The sequence below is a fragment of the Falco cherrug genome, chromosome 5 (genome assembly GCF_023634085.1).
Source record: "Falco cherrug isolate bFalChe1 chromosome 5, bFalChe1.pri, whole genome shotgun sequence".
Lineage (NCBI taxonomy): Eukaryota > Metazoa > Chordata > Aves > Falconiformes > Falconidae > Falco > Falco cherrug.
The window spans coordinates 12,104,836-12,129,741 of NC_073701.1; the positions used below are offsets into that span (position 1 = coordinate 12,104,836).

General features: G+C 37.5%; 1 protein-coding gene across 1 annotated transcript in view; it reads left to right on the forward strand.

The window, feature by feature from the left end:
* LOC102058980 (potassium voltage-gated channel subfamily KQT member 1-like) overlaps nucleotides 1-24,906 on the forward strand; it is a 510,914-nt gene that overhangs the window by 281,959 nt on the left and 204,049 nt on the right. The window contains exons 13-16 of the mRNA XM_027815098.2: nucleotides 3,795-3,870; nucleotides 7,478-7,572; nucleotides 8,548-8,588; nucleotides 17,500-17,561. Of these exons, the coding sequence (XP_027670899.2) occupies nucleotides 3,795-3,870; nucleotides 7,478-7,572; nucleotides 8,548-8,588; nucleotides 17,500-17,561 (274 nt within the window). The remainder of the gene's footprint in view (nucleotides 1-3,794; nucleotides 3,871-7,477; nucleotides 7,573-8,547; nucleotides 8,589-17,499; nucleotides 17,562-24,906) is intronic.

Here is a 24,906-nt window from a genome sequence, read left to right on the forward strand (position 1 = left end):
CAAAACCCTGATCACTTCTGCCCAAATGTAATTTTGTTCTCCTTTACAGTCTTTTGGGGGAAGATTTTAACAAAAACCATCTTACCTGTTATTTTGGTTAAAAGACGGGAAAGTAAGCCACTGTCTGTCAATAAAATTCTAATCATATTATTTTGAGCAAAACATACAGAAAAAACAACCCAGGTATGTAAGCTTGTTTATTCAACAATATGAAAGCTGTACCTGCTTGCAGCGACTTTTGAGACCTCACCTATGGGAGGACACACCGCATAGGATCTCCCAGTTGCCAGGAAAGGTTGTCCAAATCCTCGCTGTAGCCGGGACTCCCCAGTGGTTGCAGATCTGGATGATGGTAAAGCATTAGGGCAATTAATGATGTATCTTTCTTAACCACTACAGTTAGCCACATGTAGCAGAGATTAGATGCATTGCCTTGTCTTGTTTTATTCTTGCTATATTATTTCACTTACTATTCTATGGCTTTAAATGTAAGTAAAGATAAACTCACTTCTTTACCTTGGTGTCCGTGTCCTTTGTGCTGACCCGTCAGCTGGCAAAACACCCACTCAACTGCAGCACCCCACCTCAGCGTGGACCCCATCTTTACAAGGTCTAGCGTTTATGCTTGGGTTTATGGGTAAAGCTTTCAAACAATTTAAATATGTTTTTTAAGGTACGGGAAAGCATCTCCTAGTGTGTGTGTGTCACTGCCCTCTGCTGCACAGAGGCAGGACGTGGCTGCTTTCATAGGGGCAGAGGTTTGGTCACCAACCCACCCACCCATATGCCTACTTAAAGCAAGCGCTCAGGTCCTACTGACTTCATTTGGGAGCTAGAGCTATGAAAATAGTTAAATCTTCACCTCCATGGGAGTTAGGTGCCATTAATACCTGTGAAGATTTGTCCATTTCTGTCTTCCGTCGGTAGAAAATGCCACCTAGAAAGAGTGTGCAAGTATGGTGCCTGTCACCCACCCACCCACCCCACCCCCCGGGTTGCTCTTTCATGAGTTGCATATTTCAAAATATCTAGGAGATTCACTGCAAACACTGTTGTATTGCTATTGAGCATTACTAAAGCATGACCTAAAGCATCTCTGGCCTTTTGTTCTCTCCTGTTGTATGCTTACAGCAAGTAACACACTGACACCCTCAAGGCTGAAAAGATTTTGCCTAATCCAAGGTTTTGGACTAAAATATAAGGCTTAGCAGGATAAATGTATTGGGATAAATACAGGGATAAATGTAACCTGGCCAGTAATAGCTGTAATTATCCATTCTGGACATCAGTGCTAGGAAACTATGAAAATCAGCTAAAATCTCCAAAAATGTTTAGGATCACAGTCAGCCACACTGCCACACACACACCCCCTCCCCTCCACCTCCCATCAGGAGGACAGCTCTGCTTACTACCCAGGGCAGGGCAGTTTAACTCATATAGAACTCCTTTCTGACATCTAGAGCTTCTATGCTACTCTATGGATATATTGTGGCACATATCTGAGTCTGTGGATTTGCACCTTTTCATGCTGTCTTTTTTCCATTAAATCCAGGTTTCATGTATTTTTGTCCCTCAGTTTAATGCTAGTGACCATCAAATCTGAACTGTAAGTTACTTTTTTTCAAAAATGGTTCCCCATGAGATTGGTGTGAAATTTTCCAGTTCGAACAGGTTGGTATCAAGTGCTTTTGGATTATAGTCGGGTGATTTTCTTTGCTGTATTTCACAAATAATTAACTTTTCTCCCTAAAAATGAGGCCTGTTCAACTGTGCATCAGATTCCAAGAGTCAGTCTCATGGTTTTGGATGCTTAAACTTGATAACACATTGGAAAAAGTTCTGTACCCCTGATTGCTGCTGAAGGAGGGGAATTAGGACGAAATTACTGCCTTGGTTTGTTTCCATCTCTGACTTCTTTAAGTTTATCTATTTGAGGCTGTTTAAACAATGCATCAACAATCTCATATGGATTACCCTAGCAAAAAGACAACTCTTAAGTATGTATATGAAGTCTCACATCATTTAAAGCTAGGGGATAATTTCAAGCTTTTATCTTAACTGGTACACAAAGGAGGTAGGCTAAACCCTAAACCTTAAATTGTGATAATTTTCTGGTTATATATATATGTATATAACTTGTATGGACTGACAGACAAAGATTTCTCTATCAAGTAAGTGCCATTTACAAGAGGAATGTTGTCTCCATTCTAGTCACCAGCCACAGGAGCTCAGCTGGGGCCCTGAGTGTCAAGCTGAGAGCTTTTCTTTCACCATAATAAAGGTCCTGTAGGCTAAACTACTGGTAGTCCGTCAGTGACACTTCTGAAATCCCTTTGATAGGCTTACACAAATGCAAAGATTCGTACTTAGCAATGCTGTTGATGGTATACAGCAGTGATGGTTCTTGAATTGTGCTCACTCTGCATTGTCTTCTGTGTGTTTGCATGTATGAGTATATATATATATGGATATGTGCCTTATTATACATAGATATATGAAGTGTGAAGATATATGTGGTATAGACACCCGAGTTTCACACATATTTGTGCATGTCTTTAATATTAAACTGGGACTTGAAATAGAAGGAACAAGACAAAGCTACTGACAGCTTATTTTAAAAACCTTGTTCCTGTGTTTGTGGTATCTCACCCAATCAGAAACATTTTTTTATCAAAGAGCCATTATAAAAATGAAAAACTATGCTAGTTCTTAAATACAGTCCCTGTTTGCTTAGCTTTTATTTACTTCACTTTGAAAAAATACACTGTAATCTCTCCACTGTTTGAAGACTTTATCTCTAAACCGTGGCATCCAAGTAGGTGGCCTAGCCAATACTTCCTTTTCCCCGGTCAGATATACTGGGAAGAGATGGCAGATTGTGTTTTCAGGAGACTTGAGGAACTTGCTGGCAAGCTTTCCTAGGGTTATCATCACATGTCAAAGATGATGTCTGCATAGAACATAGATTTCCTGACAGTGCGGCTTCCTTGGAAGGAAAAGTTTGTTTTCTTTATTTCACTCATTTTGAATGAATGAAGCAGTCCATGGAGAGGGAGTCAGTCCTTAAACAAAATACTTGTTCTTGTAATTACCGTATTCCTGCTTCTCCTCTCTACACCTCCAAAATTCATCGTAAATAAGGGGGTGTGGTAATTAATTGCCAGCCAGGTGGCACAATTAATGTTCTGCAAATACAATATCCACTGGGTGGAATGATATTGCTAAGTTATAATATGCGCAGTCCTGTGTTTGAGTACCAATATAGACAGCCACATGGGCACACACACACAAGTGTGCTGAAAGGGTGTGTTGTGTTGACTTTATTCTTTTTTAGATGTGATACTTCAATTTTTCTTCCCTCCTAGAGAATTCAAATTATCTTTTAAAGGACTTAATTTCTGTGCAATGGAGCTCATGGTCAAACCACTCAATAAATGCAAAATAGGGAATGCAGTCATGGTTCTGAAAACTTTTCACATTCTTCAAACTGATGCCAGTTGTGTGCATTGACAGTAATCCTGTCTAATCCCCTCCACATGTATTATCTTTGTACACCTGCTTTCATTGTCTCACTTATCAGGTTTTTATACTTAGACCCACAATATACAAGAGAGTAAAGCAACAGGACAAAATATACATGCACACACTGTGTTATGCTGCAATGTTGCATGACAGACATAAAACATTTGTAGATTTTGGTGCTTACAGTCGGCATCTCCCATTAAGATTTTTTCCTGCCCTTTTTTTTTTTTTCTTTTTTCCCTACTGGTGTATATGTTTGTCTTTCTTGGCAGATTAACTGAAGCACATCGAACAGCTGTAAAAGTCATCAGGAGAATGCAGTATTTTGTAGCCAGAAGAAAATTTCAGGTAAGCAGCACCATTAACCATAAGTACCATTTGTAAGCTTAAGTATATGACATTGAAAGTGCTCTGAGAGTGAACTTGTCTTTGTGCATGTGGTTGTAATAAGTCAAGGTAGTGTTTAGGCTCTCAGCCTCATATTTGCCCTATGTGGATTTTTTCATGGTGTGGGCAAAAATATCAACTACCCATGGGTACAGTACGATATGAAAACCTTCTAGATTTGTGCAGTCAGTACAGTTATTTTTCACTTCTCTTTCTTACTGTATTTGTTTTCTTGGGATTCTGTTTGTTTGTTTGTTTTACTGTAGTGACCAACATATAAACTACTTACCTATCTAGTAGAGTTGAAGAAAAGACTTGTAGTGTCTGCTAGAACACTGTTACTGTTTATAATGATAATCTAACAACTGGTTAGAGAATGTTCTAACTGCGTGCTATGTATGGCTGACATCAACAGGCTTTACTCATGAGCACTGTGCTGTGTAAAGTTGCTTTCACATTTGTGGCCCACATTTCCATATTTTTTTCCCAGAATGGAACATCACAGAGAGGCTGTATTTTATAAAATTATGGAGCACCTACCCTCTGGAAAGTTACTGTCTTTATGAAGTCTTAAGTTAAATTTCTCAATCAGGTTACAAAGTGCTCAAACTAAATGTGCTGCACTGGACAAACTGTCTTATTTTGCCTGTTTACTAAAGCCCATTATGATAAAATTTTTTGGAATGGGGTTCTGGTATCGTCATTCTCATCACCCATATGCTGGCAATGCCATGGAAATGAATAATTAACTTTTGGCCTGATTTTCAAAGCCCCTGTTATTTGCATCTGGAGGATCATGCTTTTTTGTCCAAGAGGGTCCACTGCAAGTTAATCAACTCTCATAATATTTTTGAAGAGGTTTTAAAAAGATTAAAAAAGAACCTGAATTTCAAGCAAGTTTGATCAGAGCTGAGTACTTAATTGCAAGAGGTAGAAGTCTTGAGATAAGATCACAGCACTCAGAAGACTGAACTAGGGCAGATAGAATAGCACATACATTTCCCAAGCTCATGCAGAAATGTATCTGTAGATGACCTTACCTTATGAAAGAAGACTAGGTGAAGTCATTTTTAAACTCAGCCAACAAAAAGAGAGAAGGATTATATTGTAAATACACCAGAGTGATAAACACTATGGGAAATCTGAAAAAAAAAAAAAAATAAAGAAGAAGAAGAAAAGGAAGAAAATTAAAGACATCATTCCTGGAAAATCAAATCAGTATATAAATGGGAATAAAAATGAGGATATTTCAAGCCACCAGAGACCTAATATTCTGGAGCTGTCAGCCAATAGCAGTCATAGCCAACCTTAAAAACTTAACTTGATCCATCTATGGAGAGGATTCTGCAAGTTACTGTTAGTGATAGGGAAGAAGAAAAAGGCATTATCTTCTGTTTTGTTCTTTCTTGGGGCTGTGAAATATAGCTTGTAGGACTCTCCATGTTAATGAGATTTTGGAAGTTCAAAGTCAGGTAATATTATTTCAAGTTTTGCATTAGGAGTTGTAAGCATGCTGGATGTAGAATTCTGAGCCCAAATGGCCAGGATTTGGGATTATGGACAGAATGGACAGAATGAAAGTTAAAGAAGTTCTTTGAGTCCTGCATTTATCAAACCTCCCTGGAAGCCCATTATCTCCTGCCTTAAGTTGTATTGTACTAACATTTCCTAATAAAAACATGACAAAACAGTGCACCAAAGTTTGGCAGGACAGAAGATCATCAGATGTAGTGCTTTATGGGAAAAGAGGAGAAAAAAATGATGAAAGTTGGAAGGATTTTTTTGCTATGCTTTAGAGACAACTCAGGCAGACTGCTGTGTACAGTACTTTGCAACTATAGAATGGGGAGCTGATGATTTGGTAAAAGGGGGTAACAGATAGAGGACTTCTTTTGAAGGAGAAAAGGAAATTCATTGGGAATGAGTAGAATTAATTATGCACATAGTAGCCCATGGGGGAGAGGAGAGGGAGGTGGAGAAAAATCCCCAGCACATCTAGGCTCTGCGCCATGCATCGTGTTTAAATAGAGTGTCCAAAGGAAAGGACAGAGGATTTAGCCAAAATGCTCTCAAAGCACCCCTGCTAGTCAATCTAAAGAGTGATACTGGCACTGTTTCTTTGGGTGAAGACAATAGGCTGCTTTTCTGGCCAGAAATAGTGATGTGTCAGCGTCTGCAAAATGTGAAGCTGGGCAAGGCAAAAAAAAAAAAAAAAAAAAAAAAAGATGATAAACTGAAAGCTGAAACCTCCCTCCCCCGCAAAGTATCTCTTCTCACAAATGCACACAAATGTGCATGCACACTACCAAAGCCATGAACACTTCTGAAAGTAATAATGCAGGTAAGTGCTGACGGCTGAGCACAAGGAAGGCATTTTATCACAAAGAGCTTTTGCTTCTTCATTCATTTCACAGGATTTGTTTCCATTCCAGTTCCATGCTTTCATTTGAAATTTCTAGGATCCTATGGCTGCCTTCCAAGCATGACTCCAGCACATACTGTAGGTGTTCAATGCATGTGTGCACTGGTGCATGCTAATGGCTCTGGCTGAAGCTGTGACAGAGTGGAAAGAGACAACAAGATGACTAATGAGCTGTTTTCAGTAATTTCCAATTACTAGATTTGCAGTTTACCTTTCTTTTTTTTCTTCTTTTCTTGAGTCAGAGCCAAAAAGGAGACATCTTGCCCCATATTTCCCATAGTGGTTCATATGGCTTTCAAAGTTGTGGTATTTTCAAAAGGACTATCATTTGCATTTACTCCACCACACACATCCACTAATTTTATTTGACAAAATTTTACCATGCTGTGCTTTATATAATCACATCACTTTGTGCAAATTCCCTAGACTTGTATCAAAATTCTGCTATAGTGCTTATAGCAAGAAACCAGAGTTTGGCAGAAGCATCTGGATTCTCATTGGAATGGGAATAAAACTGGGCAGATGGCAGGTTTTTACATCTCTTGCATTGTCCTCTTTCATTTATTTAAATTGCACCTTTTTTTCTGACCTTGTAGGTACCATTAAAGATGAAGTACAAACAAAATCTACGTGCAGCAGTCTTCAGATTTATACAAAGCATCTGTCTTCCCAGATACTTAAGCAATAACATTTCTGTCACCAGCCATATTTAGTCTTCAGAAGTATTTGATTCTGGGTCCAAGTGTTATGAATTGGGCCTATCTCTGCGGTTCAGTCCTCTGACATTATGATTAACATATGGTTTTGGAATGAGCCAAGAGATATCACACGTGATAGTCTTAGATAAACTATATATCTTGGTTTTGTGCTTTTTAAATACATTTTGAAAGTCTAATATTTTGCTCAGTATGGAGTAACGTGAAGACACGACTCTGACTGACAGGAATGAGAATCGCTTGGCCTCATCTGCACAATAAATATGCACTTCTACAATGCCTATATATTTTTTATTCATTACAACAACGGTTGCAAAATGGCAAGCAAATAACTTCTGGAAGATAAAAAATAGAATGAAGGCCTGTGTGAAATCAGAATCAAATTTAAACTGTACTTACCTTTCAATCTTATGTATGACTCCTTTCACAGCAAGCTCGGAAACCGTATGACGTACGCGATGTGATTGAACAGTACTCACAAGGACACCTCAATATGATGGTCCGGATAAAAGAACTTCAAAGAAGGTAGGCCCTCTCTACCTCATGAAATATTTGCTTTCTCTAGTGCCAGCTGGCTTTAGGAGAGATGTATACTTAATGAACAGTAATTGTCCAAAATTGCAAGCACAACAGGGAGCACAATATCTAGAGGATTTAACTTGGAGTCATTTTTAACCCTTTTTATGACCAAGTTTGCAATTATCCTTTATCTTCCTCTCCGTGAAAGTAAAAGAATTTAAGGTGCATGCTGTGAAGTTTATAGTATGAATTGAGCTTTTCTGCCCTGTCTTAGAAAAGGAAAATAATTCGAATAATAATTTACCTTTCTGTCCCCTCTTTGTGATTCTCCAGTACTGAGAGAAATCTGGTTTGCTTGTGCTCCCCTCTCCATCTGGAACTTTTCCCTTCCCACATTCCTCCATGCACATGCTTTCTCTGAGTTTGGGGATCACAGCTGAAATATTTTGCCACAAAACTATTCTCTTATGTTTCAACACAGAGTGCTTTTCTCTTTACAAATTAACACTGCTGACTAGGACACCAGACTGAACTCCTCTGGCCCTTAACAAAATGAAGAAAAAAAAAATTCCTATTGAATGGAATCTACTGTGTCAACATATATAGATATTAAATCTGCCTGCATGAGATTCAAGGAATAGTTGCAAATGTTATTGAGCCATTCTGTTTGTATAGTCTTTGTTATTAGATTACAGATGACACAGAGGAACTATGTTTTAGTTACAACATGAAAGTCTAGAAATAGAGTATTAGTATGCATGAAAATAAGAATTTGGTTTGATTTTGGACTGTGTGTGCAGAGAATCATGCTAGACTCATGTTCTTACTTGCTTTGTTTTAGGTGTAAAGCTACTGTAAATTCTCATGTAAATTATGCTCCTATCCAAGCTACTGTAAATTCTCATGTAAATCATGCTCCTATGCTTTTCCTAGCAACAAAGTTGCTTGTAATTGCACTGCTGGTAATTCTCTGCTTTTCAGATTGGACCATTCCTTGGGAAAGCCAGGCCTTTTCCTCCCAGGTATAGTGTCTGCATTTTATGAAAAATTATTAGCTTCATATCTTTGTGAAAATACCTGTGGCTATGGTAATATGGATTTATTATCCAGCCAATTATGCATGAATATATAATTCCATCAATAAGCCCTGGAACGACTGTGGAAAGATAAATACCTTGCATTCAGATGGTAGTGGAGTAAATGGAAATTAAGAATAAGTGTTAAAAATGTGTATCTGTGCACAAGGAGTTGGAAACATATTGCTGGAATTTTTTCCACAAAAATATTCTTTCTAAACCCTTTGTTCTGTGCTTAGAATATATGTTGGTTCCGCTTGAAAAGATTTCTTCCTTTCTGAACAGTCTATGGATTTCAGTTTTGGAAAGCTCAAAAGATCAACGGTATCATTCAGGAAGAACTGGTGTAGCCTTGAAAGCTAAAGTGGTAGAAGCAGTATGAAATTCAGTCATAAAAAGTGCGAGCTCAGACACAGGGAAAGTAATAAAAAGTATCCTACATGATAATAGTGGTGAACCATCTGTCTGGCATGTCTGAAAAAAAAAAAGGCTTGGTCCACTAATTAATTGTAAGCAAATACCAACTGAATATAAGAAAATGCTGTGATATACCCATGAAAAAAATTAGTCTGATCTTAGGATCAGGAGAGAGATTTTTGAGACATATAAGGAAGGAAGTATACATGTCTATGCACACAACTCAGATAAGGCTTTATGTGGCACATTGTGCAAAAATTTGCTTCCACATCTTTAGGAAAGATGCTGCAACAAAAAAACAGGGTAGAAATACTAGGATGACTAGGGAAAAGGAGAATCTACTCTATGAGTGGGAAACAGAAATTTGCTCTTTTTAACCTAGCAAAACAAAGGGCTGGAAAGGGTTATCTGTTAATTCTGCAAGGGGAGTAATTACCTGTGAGGCAAAAAAAAAAAAAAAAAAATCTAAGGGAAAGGACAGTGCAAGCAGAAGAACAAATATTTGTGAACTGGCCACATACACATTTAAGCTGGAGGGAAGTCCCCAGCCATGCACAGAGGTGATTTTCTGGGAAAACCTTGTGGTAAGAATCGTGGAGATCAGAAACCTGAGCACTTGTATGGAAAGAACTGAAAGAAGTATTTATTTTTTATTGCAAGAAATTTACTTCAAATTTCCAGAGGCTCCATCTCATTCTCTGTCCCTACAAGCTCAAAAGTGATTTAGGAACTGAATTCCTATACCCCAAGTGACTTTGAGCACTCATTGCTCAAAGAGTAATTTTAGGCAATTGTAAATTTAGAATTTGAATTGTAAAATTGCCTACATGTAACTGAGGGTGCCAAAATTATTTCAGAGCCTTTAAAAAATGATGTATCAATGGTAAAAATGGTTTATACTATCAGAATGAGGAGCATCTCTCAAAACACGTTTTTAACATTTGATACTGCAGAAGATTCAGTAGTACAATCCTTTTTGCCTGTAGCTGAGCTGGTTTTGGACCACAGGAAAAGAATCTATCAGCTTGAATACATCTATAAATATTTATGCTTGGGAAACCATTCCATATTGTGCAAGCTAAATTTATGGAAAAACTTTGTTTACCTCCAAGAATGTATTATTTTATTTCAAATGTAACTTTACCAAGTTAGAACTGTAATTTGTGCTCAAAAAGACTAGTGTTAGAGGCACTTTTTATGAAACAGCTTCTTGTTTCAGAGGTGAGGAGTAATTTGAAGTGCTGGATGCAAAGAAGTTAATTTTGAAATAGTGTTCTGAGAAGTTTGGGAAGCTGAAGATGTTAACGAAGTTTAGTTTCACCAAGTCTGGGTCAAAAGGGTCGTAGCAACTATCGGGAGGATCTTAGGTGTGTCTGTGGGTTTGAACAAGCGTTCAAGGTGTTCAATTGTTAAAGAGTCTAAAGTATTGAGGAAGAACCATGAGATTGTATCCACAATTCATTCAGTCCTGGGCAACTCATGTGCAGAACCCACACTAGAAAAATGGACAACAGAAACAAAAAGAATGATATACCTGTAGGTCTGAGGTTACACAGCAATTTGCTTTACCAGCCACGACCTGGAGAGACAGCCTGCAAGTAAAGCCCCAGTTGATTAAGGGGGCAGGTGAAGTTCAAGTCAAAATCTGCCATATGTTTTTTATTGTTCATTATAATTTTTCATCAAAATTTCTTCTTTGAGTTAATAAGAAATGGGGGAAAAAACCCACTGGCTTCCAGAGGTAAGGATAGGTTGGGTTAGGCACATCTTGAGAATTCATGATGGATAGTCTTACTGTGGAGAGCATCATAGGATTTCAGAGATGTTCAGGAAGCCGTCATCTGTGCTCTGAAGATTATGGCATGCATGTCCATGCAACTCCTTCCCTTGTTAATCTTTTCTTGCAATGTTCCTGCTGAATAGCTGCTTTGCGACACTATCTTAGATGCAAAAGCATGGTGGCCCTGCTAAGAATGATGTCTGCCTCCACACCATGCCAGCTCTACAAAGTCATATCTCTTGCAAAGACATATGGCTCTGCCCTCAAATGGACTGAATAAATACTACTGGGAAAGGTAAGATGGTTGTCAGGGATGCAAAACCTGGTAAGCTCAGTTAGGGGTTTGCAAGACCAAAACCAAAAGTCATTTGATCTAGTAGTTATTTTATCTAAATGCTCCACAAATCCAAAAATAAGATAAGTGGTTCCAGATAAATGGTCTGCAGAACTAAAACTAGGGTTAGTTTATGATTAGTCACAGTATTAACCAACCCGCCAATAATGAAGTGATGAACAAGGATGAGAGGTTATAGTATTGGTCTGATTTGGGTGGAAACAGACTCTTCCACTGTCCTCCTCCTCTGGAAAAAGAGCTCTTCCTGAGTTCCTCAGAACGGTTGGCTTATTCTACATTGAAAATGTATTTTCAATATGATATTTTTCCAGTTCAAAGGCATTGCTGAAAACCTCATTTGTAAACAATGTGGGTGTTTCCTCCAGACTGTGTTGCTTTTGTATTGATGGAAAGCAAAAGAGAAATGACAATGCAAAGAAAATTAAACCGCCAAAGAGAAAAACATGAGAAGTATTTTCCTTTCCAGCTCCCTTTTCTTCCCTGTTTTATTATACTCCCATTCAAAGAATCTTAAGAGTCTGATTCCAAGCCTGTTGAAATGAATGGGAGTCTTTCCAGTGACCTCAGTGGGGTTTGGATCAGACTGTTACTGAAACCCTGTTGTCAGCTCTGATAATATTACGTGAAGTAATTGCAGCGTGTCTATAGTATTATTACCTTTCAAAAGTGAATGAAGTCATAAAAGATCCAGAATCTGAATTCACTGGAAGTAATTACTGTTATTTTTCAAGTTAGTTTCTCAAAGATTAAAAGCACTAAAAGCTGTGTTAAAACAAGATAAGGATACAAGAACAGAATAAAAGCCACGCTGGGTCAGACCAGTCCTGACTCCGACAGAGCCAAAAGCAAGGTGCTTTGGGAAATGTATCAAAAAAGGGCATGCATAAACCTCTAACCTTCCTGTAAGCTTTCAGCCATTTGCAGATCAGAGATTTCCTGGCATGGTTTCTGTGTATTTAGTAGTCCTAACTGGTCTGTCCTCAACAAGCTTACCTAGTTTCTCCTGTAAACTTTTAACATCTGTAATATTTTGTGACAAGATTTTTTGTGATTTAGCTTTCGCATACACATATTATAAGGAATTCTCCTTTTTTGCTTGTTTTGGTCTTGGCATCTACTAGCTTTCTTTGAAACTCCTAGTATCAGGAGTGGATTTAAAAACATTAATAAGGATTAAATTTTCCAAAGACTTGAATCCCATTTTTATGAGTATACCTAGAAGACTGTGTTTTAGTTTCATTGAAAGCCTGTTCCAGGAAACACAATTTTGTAATGTGAAACAAAGATTCCTGTAATAGTAAACAAACTCCTTAATAATTGAAAATGTTGATAAAGAGGCAGAGCACGTTAATAAAATGTATTGAATTAACCAAGCAGATACTTATGTAATGATACAAATAAGAAGAGTGTAATACTTGACCTTTACTATACTTGATGGACTTAATTGCTTTTGAATGCAATTTTTGAGATTTACTATAGCTTTTCAGGGGCAAAGGTGAGGAATAATGCCAAGGTAAAACAAAAGATCCAGTGTTTGGGTTCAGAAAAGTAAGCAAAATGCTGATGCTTATCTGCAGTTCAGCTGAACCTCTTGGGTCTGCATAACACAGGTGGGAATCCCAGGAGAAAAAGGCTTTCTGGTAAAATTTTGACAGTTCCATTGTTTGCTTTTTTTCCCATTAAATGCAACTTAAGCTTTTTGATGCTATTTTCTTCCCAGCTGTTAAGAAGAAATTGGGTCACAATGTCTTTTAAAGCATAATAAATACACTTAGTTTAATTTTTATCTTTTTGAGTCAATTAATATTTGAAATAAGAGGTATGCATGTTTCTGTTAAGAACTGACTTATTCCACCCCTCCTGGAGACAAAATGGGAACTTGGTCAAAAATAAAACCACTTAAGACATTTTCTGTAGCTGTCAGGTATTCACAATCTTTTCTCTGAAAGTTCATTTCATTACTGGGGTTGATCTACCTCAATGCAAAGAGACAGCAGCAATGTCACGTATCTCCTACTTCAAGGGCTTGGAAACTGCAGCTAATTTACTGTTCAGCGAGGTCATCCAAACAGTTTTGAATTGCATTCAATAAAAAACTAACAAAGAAGCTTGCAATTCATTTTGAATTTGGTATATTGATTGTTTTATACATAGAATACTGATAGCGTGTCTAAATCCTGCTGTCAGCACCTTCTGGAGGAAGGACAGAAATGTGATGTAGTTCACACCAGATTCAGTGTATATGGCTTGTCTCTGAAAAATTGATTATATTGCTCCTCATGAGCCAGTGAAGCAAATTGTGTCATCTCAGAGGCTGGATAAATGAAACAGGGTAGGCAGGCAGACCTTTTGTTTAGGGCTCTTTTATTTGTTGAAAGGTGATTGTGCATCTTTAACCTGGAAGGTTACTTACTGCAGATGGATTTTTGCAACATGAAAAAGCTAGAAATTTCTACTTTCAGTGTATATTGTTGAATCTTCATTGTGGAACATTACCTTTATTTAAAAAGTTTTCCTTGTTGCAGTACAGCCCCTAAACTAAAATATTTTGGTAGTTTACTATTTTAATTTTGTTTTGACTGTCCAAGGGAAATCACAAGTGCCTGATATAGGGCTATGTCTTAGCTCTTTTTAATTTCTTCTATGTATCAATTGTAAAAGGTTCTGACTGACAAGAAAAGAAACTCAAGTCAAAAGTCATGATGCCTAAGGCAACTTTGTTATTTGCTACTTTATGGATCCAGGGTTTAAAAGGGCAATCCTGACTTGTGTTTCAGAAAGGTACCTGGTTTATAAGGCTAAGAATCTAGATCTTGCCGTAAGCTCATCACAGTTTTCCCTACATAGACCTTTTACAGAACTGGAACAAATACAGGTCCAGAAGGCTGTAGCTGCACTGGGTTAGACAAAAGAAGGTAGTTGTATCTCTTGCTATCCTGCTTTCTGTAGTCCCAGTACTGAACTGGATAGAATTTGCTGAGGTTTTGAGATGTCTTTAACAATCTGGAATAACCCGAGTGTCACAATGTTCAAATTCCTCATTTGCTGCTTTAAAAAATTGATGGCTCTCAGATAAATTTTAAGATTTTTGACTTAGCTGCCTTCTAGCTGTACACAATATAAAAGTAAAAATCAAGGAAGGACTCTTACTCTGTAAAAGCATAGTAGATCTTTTCCAGCTTTTATCATTTTCAGACCATCTGTCTGCAATTCATTCACTATCCTAATGATCACTGTATTTTTTTCTAACCAAAGAAAAAAGATCTATTTTCTGAAAAAGTTTGCTATATTCCAATGAGATGGAGCACACTAACTGAGTAAAAAAATTAAGATTATGGTGCTGTCCCTCATTTGATTTGCTCTTTTACTCATTTCAGATGGTAATTGCTGTTTTTTGTAAAAGAAAACAAACTAATTAGTAATATGTAATTAATATCATGTGCTTCCATTTGGGGAAAGTTGAGGATTGCCTTTCTTTTTTTCTCAAGTGGTGTGGGGAATATAAAAAAAAAAATATTTTTTTTTTACAAGAAACATCTCTTGTCATTCACTAGAAAAAGAGATGAGCCATCTTTGTGAAAATACTAGGAAATAAATACAGGGTCATGTTTTGAAAGTAGTGTACTATGTATACTCAGGAAGGCAAAGACTTCCAGGGAGGAAATTTATATAGTAATAAAGATGAGAAATGGACTAAATGACCCAAGAACTATTCAGTATTCTTAGGTATTATACTAGTGTTTTCTCTGATTGAAGTCTAGTATATAAAATGATGGGGTTTTATCATACCAACCATATGATACAAGCTTGTTTCAAGATTCTTTTTTTTTCTTCTGAGCTAAAGTTGGTCCATATGTATTTTCATCCAATTATGAATGTGTGCCTCCTTTCATGATGACCATGCATGTTTTCTTTGTGACTGTGCTGTTCACAGATACATACACATTTACTGGATTGCTTAGCTGGTCTATCTGTTTTATGGCAGACCAACACAAAGAATAGACAGAACTCAATACTAAAAGAAAGTTACTTTGGTTTAAAAGCAAAGAATGTAAAAATTCAGGCATTTCAGATTTATTGTTAGCCGTTCAATCTTTTCAACTATGTAAAGGCAAATAATCTAATGTAGGAAGTCTAAAATCATATATCTTGAAAAGGCTCAAGAGAGAAAACATAAACATGAGATAGAAATCAAACGTGCTGGAGCAATATTATCTGAATTTCTGCCCACCCTTCTTACCACAATGCTCTGCACATTGTATGCACAACCCATTTACATTTAAAGACGACGTTTATTAGAGAAAAATGCTTGTAAATTAGAGCTGAATGATGATTTAAATGGAGGCTAATCAGAACTGGGAAAGACCACAGCCTTTTGTGACTTATACAGCCTGCATGCCTATAAAGGGGTGGACATGACACCCCTACATGCATGCATATAATTCTTTTCACTTCATCTGATAGGATTGCCACATGCCACAAAATAGCTTCTTACTGCTTATCTGCTTCCTATTTTCTTGTTTTCTGTTCCATCCCACATTTGAGGATAATTAAAACAGGAAACATTATTTACTTGGTTTGGTTGTTTTGGGATGTCTTGGTGATTATATGAAGGATGTAATTAGAGCTGGTGAGGAAATTACTCTTTTAAAAAAATAAATAAGTTTATTGGAATATTTCCTCAGGTTTGGGGAGCTTTTTGGTTTTAGACCCAAACAAAAAGACTACCTACCTACTGCTGTTCAAATCACATCACAATTTAGAAATCCTCAAAGGCACGTTTTTTCTGGGATATACTTCAAAAGACAAGTGTCTACAGATTTACTAACTAGAAAGTAGACTGTGGAGTCAATTATTTCATTTTAGGCAGAGATGAACACACAGATAAACTTGAGCCTCCCTCACTTATATTTTAAGAGGTTTCTGTGGTTGTAAACTAATGAATGATGAACAGCACACATGTATGAGCCAAGCCGTGTCATTTGTTTTTCTGTCTCCACAGTGTCCTTGAACAATCCTTGAATTTTCTCTCCTTATGGTATTTACTCGTTCAGGTTCTCTGATGAAACACTTCTCCTTTCTAATACCTATGCAGAATTGCCAGGGGTCTGTGACCTTTTTAATATTCTAGGTGGTCTGTAGAGAAGAAAGCAAGGAAGAAGAGTGCTCTTGCCAGCATTGCTTTTTTCTGAAGTTCTTCCTCTAAGATTGTGGAGCATACAGTACCAGTCACCTTGCAATGAACTTTGATGTAAATATATCACTAAACAAAACACATTAGAAAATGTATACATTGTGAATGGTAATAGTAAAGCAAGTACCATTCACTGAGAAATGCAAGAATGTGAGTTCCTTGCAGAATGAGCAAAAAACCCAAAGCTCAACCATTCATAAAAGTGGGCTAATTTATGGAACAAACAAGGAGTAATTACTCTAGCCTGGTATCAGAAATACAGTTCAGTAGAGAAAAATGTGTCCAACTTCCATTGATACAGGCTTTAAGCTACTTTAGTATCGGGGTGTAGAGTTTTTTCTTGTGATTATTTTCTCTCAGTTCATAGTAGATGGGGTTTTGTGCTTCATTCCCTGTGAAATAACACCCCCAAACTATAGCATTCCTTTGCATTTGGCCATGTAAACACAAATAATAGACCCCACTTTACACAGTTTTCAATCTTGGCTCCCAATCACACCATTTGCCATGTGCAACGGAAACATGTTGCATAACTGGGCTTTAATAACCAGGTCTCATGAAGGTTAGGAGGGAAAAGGAGGATAAAGATGCAAGGACTTTTCCCAGTGTCCTTCATTTATGGAGAGGAGATAGATCTCTGCCACTCCAGCCCTTGAACCCTTGGGTACAGCAACCTCAGTTGAAAACTGTAATGATGTTTTTTTTATGTATAGAAAGTATACATCAATCATGTCAATGATATTCAAAATGGGGAGTATGGCTAGGGACCATGCCTGTTTCATCTAACTACATGCAGTTAACTGATATAATTAAACAAGGAATCAAGTTACCTCAGACACTATCCATAGTCCCTTATGTTCACAGACTACCTCTACCAAGGTCCAGGTTGCCCTTTAGACTAACTTAATCTTGTCAGTTAGGCAAACTAATTCCCCTCTCTCCAGCGACCCTCTTTCACTTCTGTACACCATAAAGAAATTCTTTCTTGTTATGTTCACATTATTTATACTAACCTACTATTGCCAACTTTTTGCTTTAAATACTGTAGATACAATTATTTGAGTTTATTTTCCACCTAATGAATGTCCCATTTTTATTCTTCTTTATTTAGAAAAAGGGGTAGACAAAGGATACTATACTGTAGGAGCCAGACTGATCCGGCTAGAGGATAAGGTAAGAGCATGAAAGCTTTTTTTTTTTTTTCTCAGTAATGATATCTGATCTACAGACATGCAAGATAGTATCTTGGCATGATTTACTTTACAATTACAGGGCACCATAATAAAGAATAATATCATAGTTATTGTAAGGGAGTTGAAGTATCGTGTGCATGTTGTTCAGCATTAACCATTTACCTGCCATACAGATCTGCTTCTTGATTTTAAAAGGGATTACTTTTCATGTTGAAGCCAAATCACACATCTTGAAGATAAGTCCTGTGAACTGACAAGGTGTTCGTCGTACAAGAATTAGTGAGTTAAACAGAAAGGCTAGTATCAGGAGTCTTGGTAAATAGCAACAGTTGATATCTTAGCTAATAATCTTGAGGTTCTTTAATGTTTACTGCATTTTTTAGCCCTGCACAGTCATCTTTGCATTAATTCTGCCCCTCCCCCACTGTATTCTCTCCAAGAATATGTTCATCTTTGTTATTAATTAGAGTTACTTAGAAGTATGCCTAAAGGCCAAAGTTCAGTGAGGCTCTGTTGGTTTAGATCGATTCCAAACATCCTCAAGAGCTTTTCCCACTCAAGTGATAACAAAAATACAAGTTTGCTTAAAACTAGGAATCTATTTCTCTAACAGGTTTTTGGTCAATTCCCTTACCTACCTCTAAAAACTGGTGTCCCTAGAACAGTGTTCTTTTTGTGGACAGTAGCAGCGCAGCAACTTGGGTATGTGGTATGATGTAACAGCTGAGACAAAAGTCCATTTGAATTTAACATATTCATTGCCTATTTGTATCCTTGTCTTCCTCATATTTGTCATGCAAATTTTCTTTTCACTTTTGTCTGGGGAAGTGACGTGAGAAGGAAAGAGGAAGGAAATTTCTCATTATTCTAAAGAAAAACTGTACATTTTGCCAAAAAGCAGAAATTGAAATCAAACAAATACAATTCCTCCCTCTCTTGCCTAATATCTAACAATCTTTGCTAGGACAATATTGGAAATAGTGGATGCTGTGATGTCAAAGGACAGATTTTCTTTGACTTTTAGCTTTCTTGGACAGTGTTAGAGAATCGGCTTCACAGAAGAAGACAAATTATCTGAGTTTAAATTTTAAATTGGATTGATCACTTGTGCAGACACAGTCATTCAAAGTGAAAATGGCTTTCATTCAGATTACATTAATTCACTTCAAAATGAAGTATGTTGCTCTCTAGCCTCTCTATATTCTGTCAGTTCACACCACTACTTTGTTCATATTTCTTGAATATGCATATATACAGATTTGAAAATACAGCAATTAAAGTATCTGTGATAACAGATTACTGCTAGTATTGTAAATACTTCTGGAAGCAGTTGTTCATGGTCTCCTGAATGCTCCAAATTTATGAAAAAGAGAGGCCAGAAAGTTATTAATGCATTTGACTCTAATCCAGCTTTAGCATAATATGCTGTGGATTTGATAACTTTTTATTTCTAAGCCTTAATTAGAGCACTGCAGAGGTATCTTGGTAAAATAAGAGGAACGTTATAGGAGATGCTAATGTATGCAGTAAATGCTGCAGTGAGTGGTCTCTGTTGCAGATAATCTGCTTTTACAGCTTAAACCTGCTAGAAAACTGAAGTCTGGTTGATTCAAAAAGGTTACCATTTTCATCAAGATTGCCTCAATGTAAATGCTTAGAGATGATGAAGCCACATGGTTTCGCCTTCTCATGTTAAATGTCTATTGCAAGCATGTGGTAACCAGTCTGTAGCAGGGATTCACAACAATGTTCTCAGAACAGCAGTCATGCAAGTTAAAAAACAAACCGAACCAAAACAATGGCATGACCATCTTAACTTCATTTCATCATGGTCTAAACATAGTTGTTGTGAGCTCATACCATTAGTTTGGGCAAGACCTAGCTGTTATTTTGTTTGAAGAATGAAATACTAGTGCTGTAACTGACTGCATACTGTATAGGAACTGGTGATTTCTATCTCTCTACTTATTGTTCTGGAGAAAACAAATAGAAGGGAATAAAAATATGTCACAGTATTTTCATAAGGTGACTCTATAGAAGACATTCAATCATTCCAGCTTCCTTTTTGTTCTTAGACCAAATTACAAATGTAAAATAAAACACCAGAGTCTGATGGAATCCAGGGCATTTGTTCTTTCAGTACAAATTAACCTGCTTTTGTACAGGGTGTACAGGTGTACAGGGCTTCATTCTCATATTCCTGCTACGAAAGTAGATACAACTGCACAAAAAGAGCAAACATTTATTGTGTAGGTTTGTTCAGGGTTTTGGTGGTGTGGATTTGTTAAGTTTTTTTTGTATTTGCATCTTTTTGACACGTTAGGCTAAAATACATATGTTTACATAATGAAAACAAAGTTAAGCTTCCCAGATAACTCTGTTTTAATGGGACAATAGAAACAACCATATCCTGCTGTCAAACAGCTTCCCCTAAACTGTTTTCCCATGTCTCTTGGGCTCTCCTGCATTAATAGTTTACTTTGTAGTAGCTGCTATGTGCCTAAATGTGAAACAATATTAGAGTCAGGAAGGACAAGCTGGGTTTCAACCTCTGAGGAGAATAAATGAAGCAAGGGCATGTCTGACATCAGGCTCCAGCTGGTGGTTGAAAAATGATCTCCCCCTTGGAACCAGAAAACCTTTGGGATCAGCCTCTTTCCCCTGGAGAAATTATTTTAACATTCAGTCACCCAGTATAGTCATGGCAGCCTCCCAACCAAGTGACACATCTGATAAAAAGACACATTTTTGGACAAATGCCAGTTGGTGTAGACTGATAAAAATGCAGTGCAGATTTGAACATTTCGTCTACTTAAAAATCTGTATCAATAAGCTATTAGAGCACCTCTAGCCCAGACTAATCTTTCCCACCAGCATTTTCCAGTTCATTTGTTTTAGTTGTTTCTCCAAAAAGGAATCAGGATGCAATTCACCATTCAGAGCTGTGTATTGTTCTGCATAAAGCCATAATTACTCTTTAGAAATTGAGAGAGAGAAGTGTACATTTCTGATGGCTGAGATGAACTTCATTTCCTTGAGAGGTTTGCTACTGTTTGAGTTAAAATGTGATATTTGCTGTGTAGAAGGGCATAGGCACGGATCTCTGAAGTGGTTGCTTAGTGATAAATAAAAGCTTTAAAAGCTTTGAGGCAAAAATGTTTCGAAGATTCAAAGATGACAGCCTTGCATTCATGTGGCATGAGTAGCGTTGCCTGCAGGCTCTGGTGACCATCCTGGCTCCGACTGTGAGTTTGAGGTAACAAGGAAGAAGTAAGAGCAAATTTATGTAGGATGAAGCACAATCCGAGTCCAGCATAAAGCGGAGTTGAAATACAATTGTATCATTTTGCTTTCAAATGTTGCAAAGCAGACTAGAAATGGATAAAATACATGTTGGCAGCTCCCAGTCAATATGTAAAACCCTTTTTGGCAACATTAATGCTGTGAAAGTCTTTACTTCTTTCATTAACATGGCATGTTGCATAGTCTGTTTACCCATAACACTTTTCAACCTGTTTTTCTCCCCGAACAGGGTATAAAAATTTCATTTTGTTGTGGTCAGTGTAATAACCTAGTGTGGTTCTTTTCATAAAAACACTGTGATTTTTAGAGAAAGAATGAGGCTTCTTTCCCAACACATGATGTGTGCCATTTGGCCGACCCTTGCTTTAGTTCGATGGCAGGGTTTAGTTTTAAATTGCGGTGTGTAGCTATTGACAGATTATTTTGAAATGTATTTAAAGGGAGATCGGTTCCAAGATGATGTTCTAGAGCTGGCATTGCTTTCTTTTCAAAACTGTAAACTAATGCTTCTTTACGATGAAACAAGTATTCCTTCTTTTTCTTTTCTTTTCAAAATTAGAAACAAAAATCATGGTGTGTCAAACTGCACGGCAACCTATAAATAAAAACAGGAGAGAAAAGAATCTACAAATGAAAGGTTAGAAGGGACAGCTGTGTTGTCTTTGAAAAAGAAATCTATTAGGTATTTTTATAATTATATGGCAGTCTTCTTTATGTGGTATTTACAGTTATGATTTACGTCCATATTACCATAACTATTTCCATACTTATAGACAACATGTGATAATGCTGGGAGCCAAAAGCAACCATTTGGTAGCATTTAAAAAATGCAGAAACACTAAGAGAAAACAGGGCATTAAAGCAGATCCCTTCTGAGCTTTATCCATCTGAGTAATGCGAGCCAGAACAAAAGTGTCATCCAACATAAACAAATGTAGAGGTTGGATTGTGGTGGTAAACTCTCTACCAATTTAAACACTCATTTTAAATCTGGGAGCTAAAAAAGATGGGCTCAGGGAAGAGTGGTGTTGCCCTACCATCTCTGTTCCTCCTAGATAACAACGGAGAGGTGGATGTTAGTGAATCTGACTCCTGCTGTGATTGCATCAGGAGTCATTAACTAGTAAATTATTTATCATGACAGTGCCTTCAAGCGTCATCATAGTGAAGGCCCTGTCAGAATTTCCATTATAAACCCCTAATTTGTGGGTGGGGTGATGGGCATAACTGAACTGCATTAAAAAAAAAAAAAAAAAAAAAAAAAGGAAAATTGGTGCACAATGAGTCAGTTGCAAAATGAGTGTGCTACATACTTGGGGTTTCGAGAATATGTCCGAAATAAACCAAACAAATGTGTTCATTAACAATAACATATTTTGGCACTAAGGTGTTTGTGGGTCATTTGCACCCAGCTCCTTAAACATTGAGTCATTCCATAATATAAAGCTTTTCAGAAGTTTTTTTGCAAATGGGCATTATATGGATTTTCTTGGCTACTAAAACAGGCTGATAGTTCTTAAAAGTAGCTGTCTAAGTTGCATTGCTGTTTCTTCTTGTAAATAGAAAATACATTTCATCCTGGCTTTCTCTGTTTTGCAAACATGCATGAACATTGCTGACTTTTGGAATATCTTTTCTCAACACAGAAGTGTGTGATTCAAAAATTAACATAGCTGATGTGACTTGCAATTACTAGCATATATCTTGTGAAAAAGGTGCATTGCTTGTTGTACACATTCTCGGAACATGCCATGTTCAGTTCAAGGAGATGGACAAGAGGTTCTCAGGGAAAAATGCTATGAATGTGTATTTGGAATAGGATACCAGTAAGCACAGTCAAAGCCTAACCTCATTTACTCCAAAACAGTCCAGCACAAATCTATTGATTCTGCACCATACCCTTAAAGTCATTATATTTTTATATTTAAGCTGTTGCCTAATGAAAAAAAAAAAAAAAAAAGCCTATTGCTTCAAGCCAAACTGTACTTCCATTTATGCCAGTGGACTTACTCGGGGTTTACAGAGGTGTAAATTGCAGCAAATTTCTTACATGGATTTAACAAGATTCCAGCTCATGTCTTCACATCCTGCTCAACTTGAACGAATTGACAGAGATGAGGTGAAAGCAGAAATAAGGACTCAAAAAGTTCAGAATTAATCTAAATGAAATCATGTTTTTAATCTATTATGTCCAAGTGAATCTTTGTAGTATGCTGGGGATTTAAGGTACCATAGAGCTGAAGTTGTCCATGTGTTCTTGTACTGAAACATCAAGATGGGTTTTTAATCTGAACACCAGGTAATGCTGATTTAACAGCTTAGATCTCAGCCACAAAGCTTTTCTACTTTGCTAGCTGACTTCTCAATGGAAAGAGGAACTATTGCAGCCCGGACATCATTTGACTGTCTGGGATGGTTTGATGCTTCTCAGATAAACATTGTTTAATACTGTTGAGAGGGAAAGGCTGATTTTGAGCTGCCTAGATGTGATGGTAATGTCTGAAGGACCAGGGAAAAATAAGAGCTAACTCTGATACGACTTTCAAGCAAAAGAAAAGAAGAAATTCTGAAGCATATCTGAAAGAATCCTGGCTGAATTCTTCCCTTATGGTTCTTGTTATGGAGCCTTATCCTATGTGGTACTTGGTAGCACCCTCCTATTATTGAGGTTGTACACCACTTTCCATTATAGAACTCTATTTTCAGTTGCTTACATCCTTGCCAAACTTTAGCCATCTGGGCTGAAATTCTCCAAGGCAGATGTCTGCCTCAGGCTAAGATTTTTTGGAAAATTTATATGTCGGTGTGGGTCATCCTTTCTAAATCACAGTAACCTGACCCACTGTGAAGATTCTCCCAAAAGTAAACATTAAAATCTTGATGGAAAACACTTGAGCTTCTTCTAAATTTGAGCAACAAAACTGGACAGAAATGGAATATTATCTGCCATTCTTGAGACCCAGAGGCCTGATCCAAAACATAGTGAACTCAGCAGGAGACTTTCACATGGATCAGGCCCTGATTTTTAATGGGTAAGGGAGCAAAGAGTTTCGCATAGTGAACATTTGCCAGGATGCAATTCACCGCCATAAATCAAACGTTAAATAATTCCAAAGCCCAATAAATGAGCGTGCAGATGGCAGTGTCTGCTCCCCAGTGATTGCACTGACTGTTGATCAGGATCCAGCTTGAATAGGCTGATCTCATTATAGCAGTCTCAAGGATTGCTCTGATTAGGCAATTGGTGCAATCCAGTTGCTTTTCTGCTCTCTTGGCTGCAGCTATTCTGGTGGAACCAAAACTACCTAGCAAATGCTGCCCATGACACCTTGGAGCATGCTGGGGCGGGGGAGGCGGGGGTTCCCGGCCATATGTTGCATAGCAGCCTGAAATCATTATGCAGCTACCTTATGTTCAATAAGAAACGAAGAGAGCCACTTGCAGATGTATTGCTCTACACAAATGCTCCTTGAGGAGAGCACACATTAATCGTGAATACCAGGGAAGATAGAAAAAGCAAAGTGATTTAGGGCTGCTGGTAAATAACAGAGCCTTTAGGGAAGGGAATCCTTAACAGGCTGTTACGACATTGGAAATTTAATCCATATCGATGTGCCCAGGCTGTTTAACCTGCAGGGAAAAGGTCCTGGAAACAGCAGCATTGACCACAAAGGCTGTGGTTGAGGGAGCCTGTCTGCCTCTTCCTGTTCTCCACATCACAACTGGTTTTAACTGAAATTGAGAAGGGGGTCATAAGATTAGAGATGTTGATTTCCTGTAAGTTTTGGAGAAAATGAGTGCCTGGGTAGAGGACAGACGCTTTGTTAATTCCCCTGCTCCCAGAAGAAAACACTGCAGTGTGAGTGTGGCTCTTCTCAGGTGCCAGAAAGCCCAGCCATAAATGCATAGGGGACAAAGCTCTGTTATAGTTCTGTTGCTTATGAAGCAATAATGCAGTTTATTTACTATTGCTGGCTGAAAAAATACATTTTTTACATTAAAAGTATTTGGGGGATCTTGAA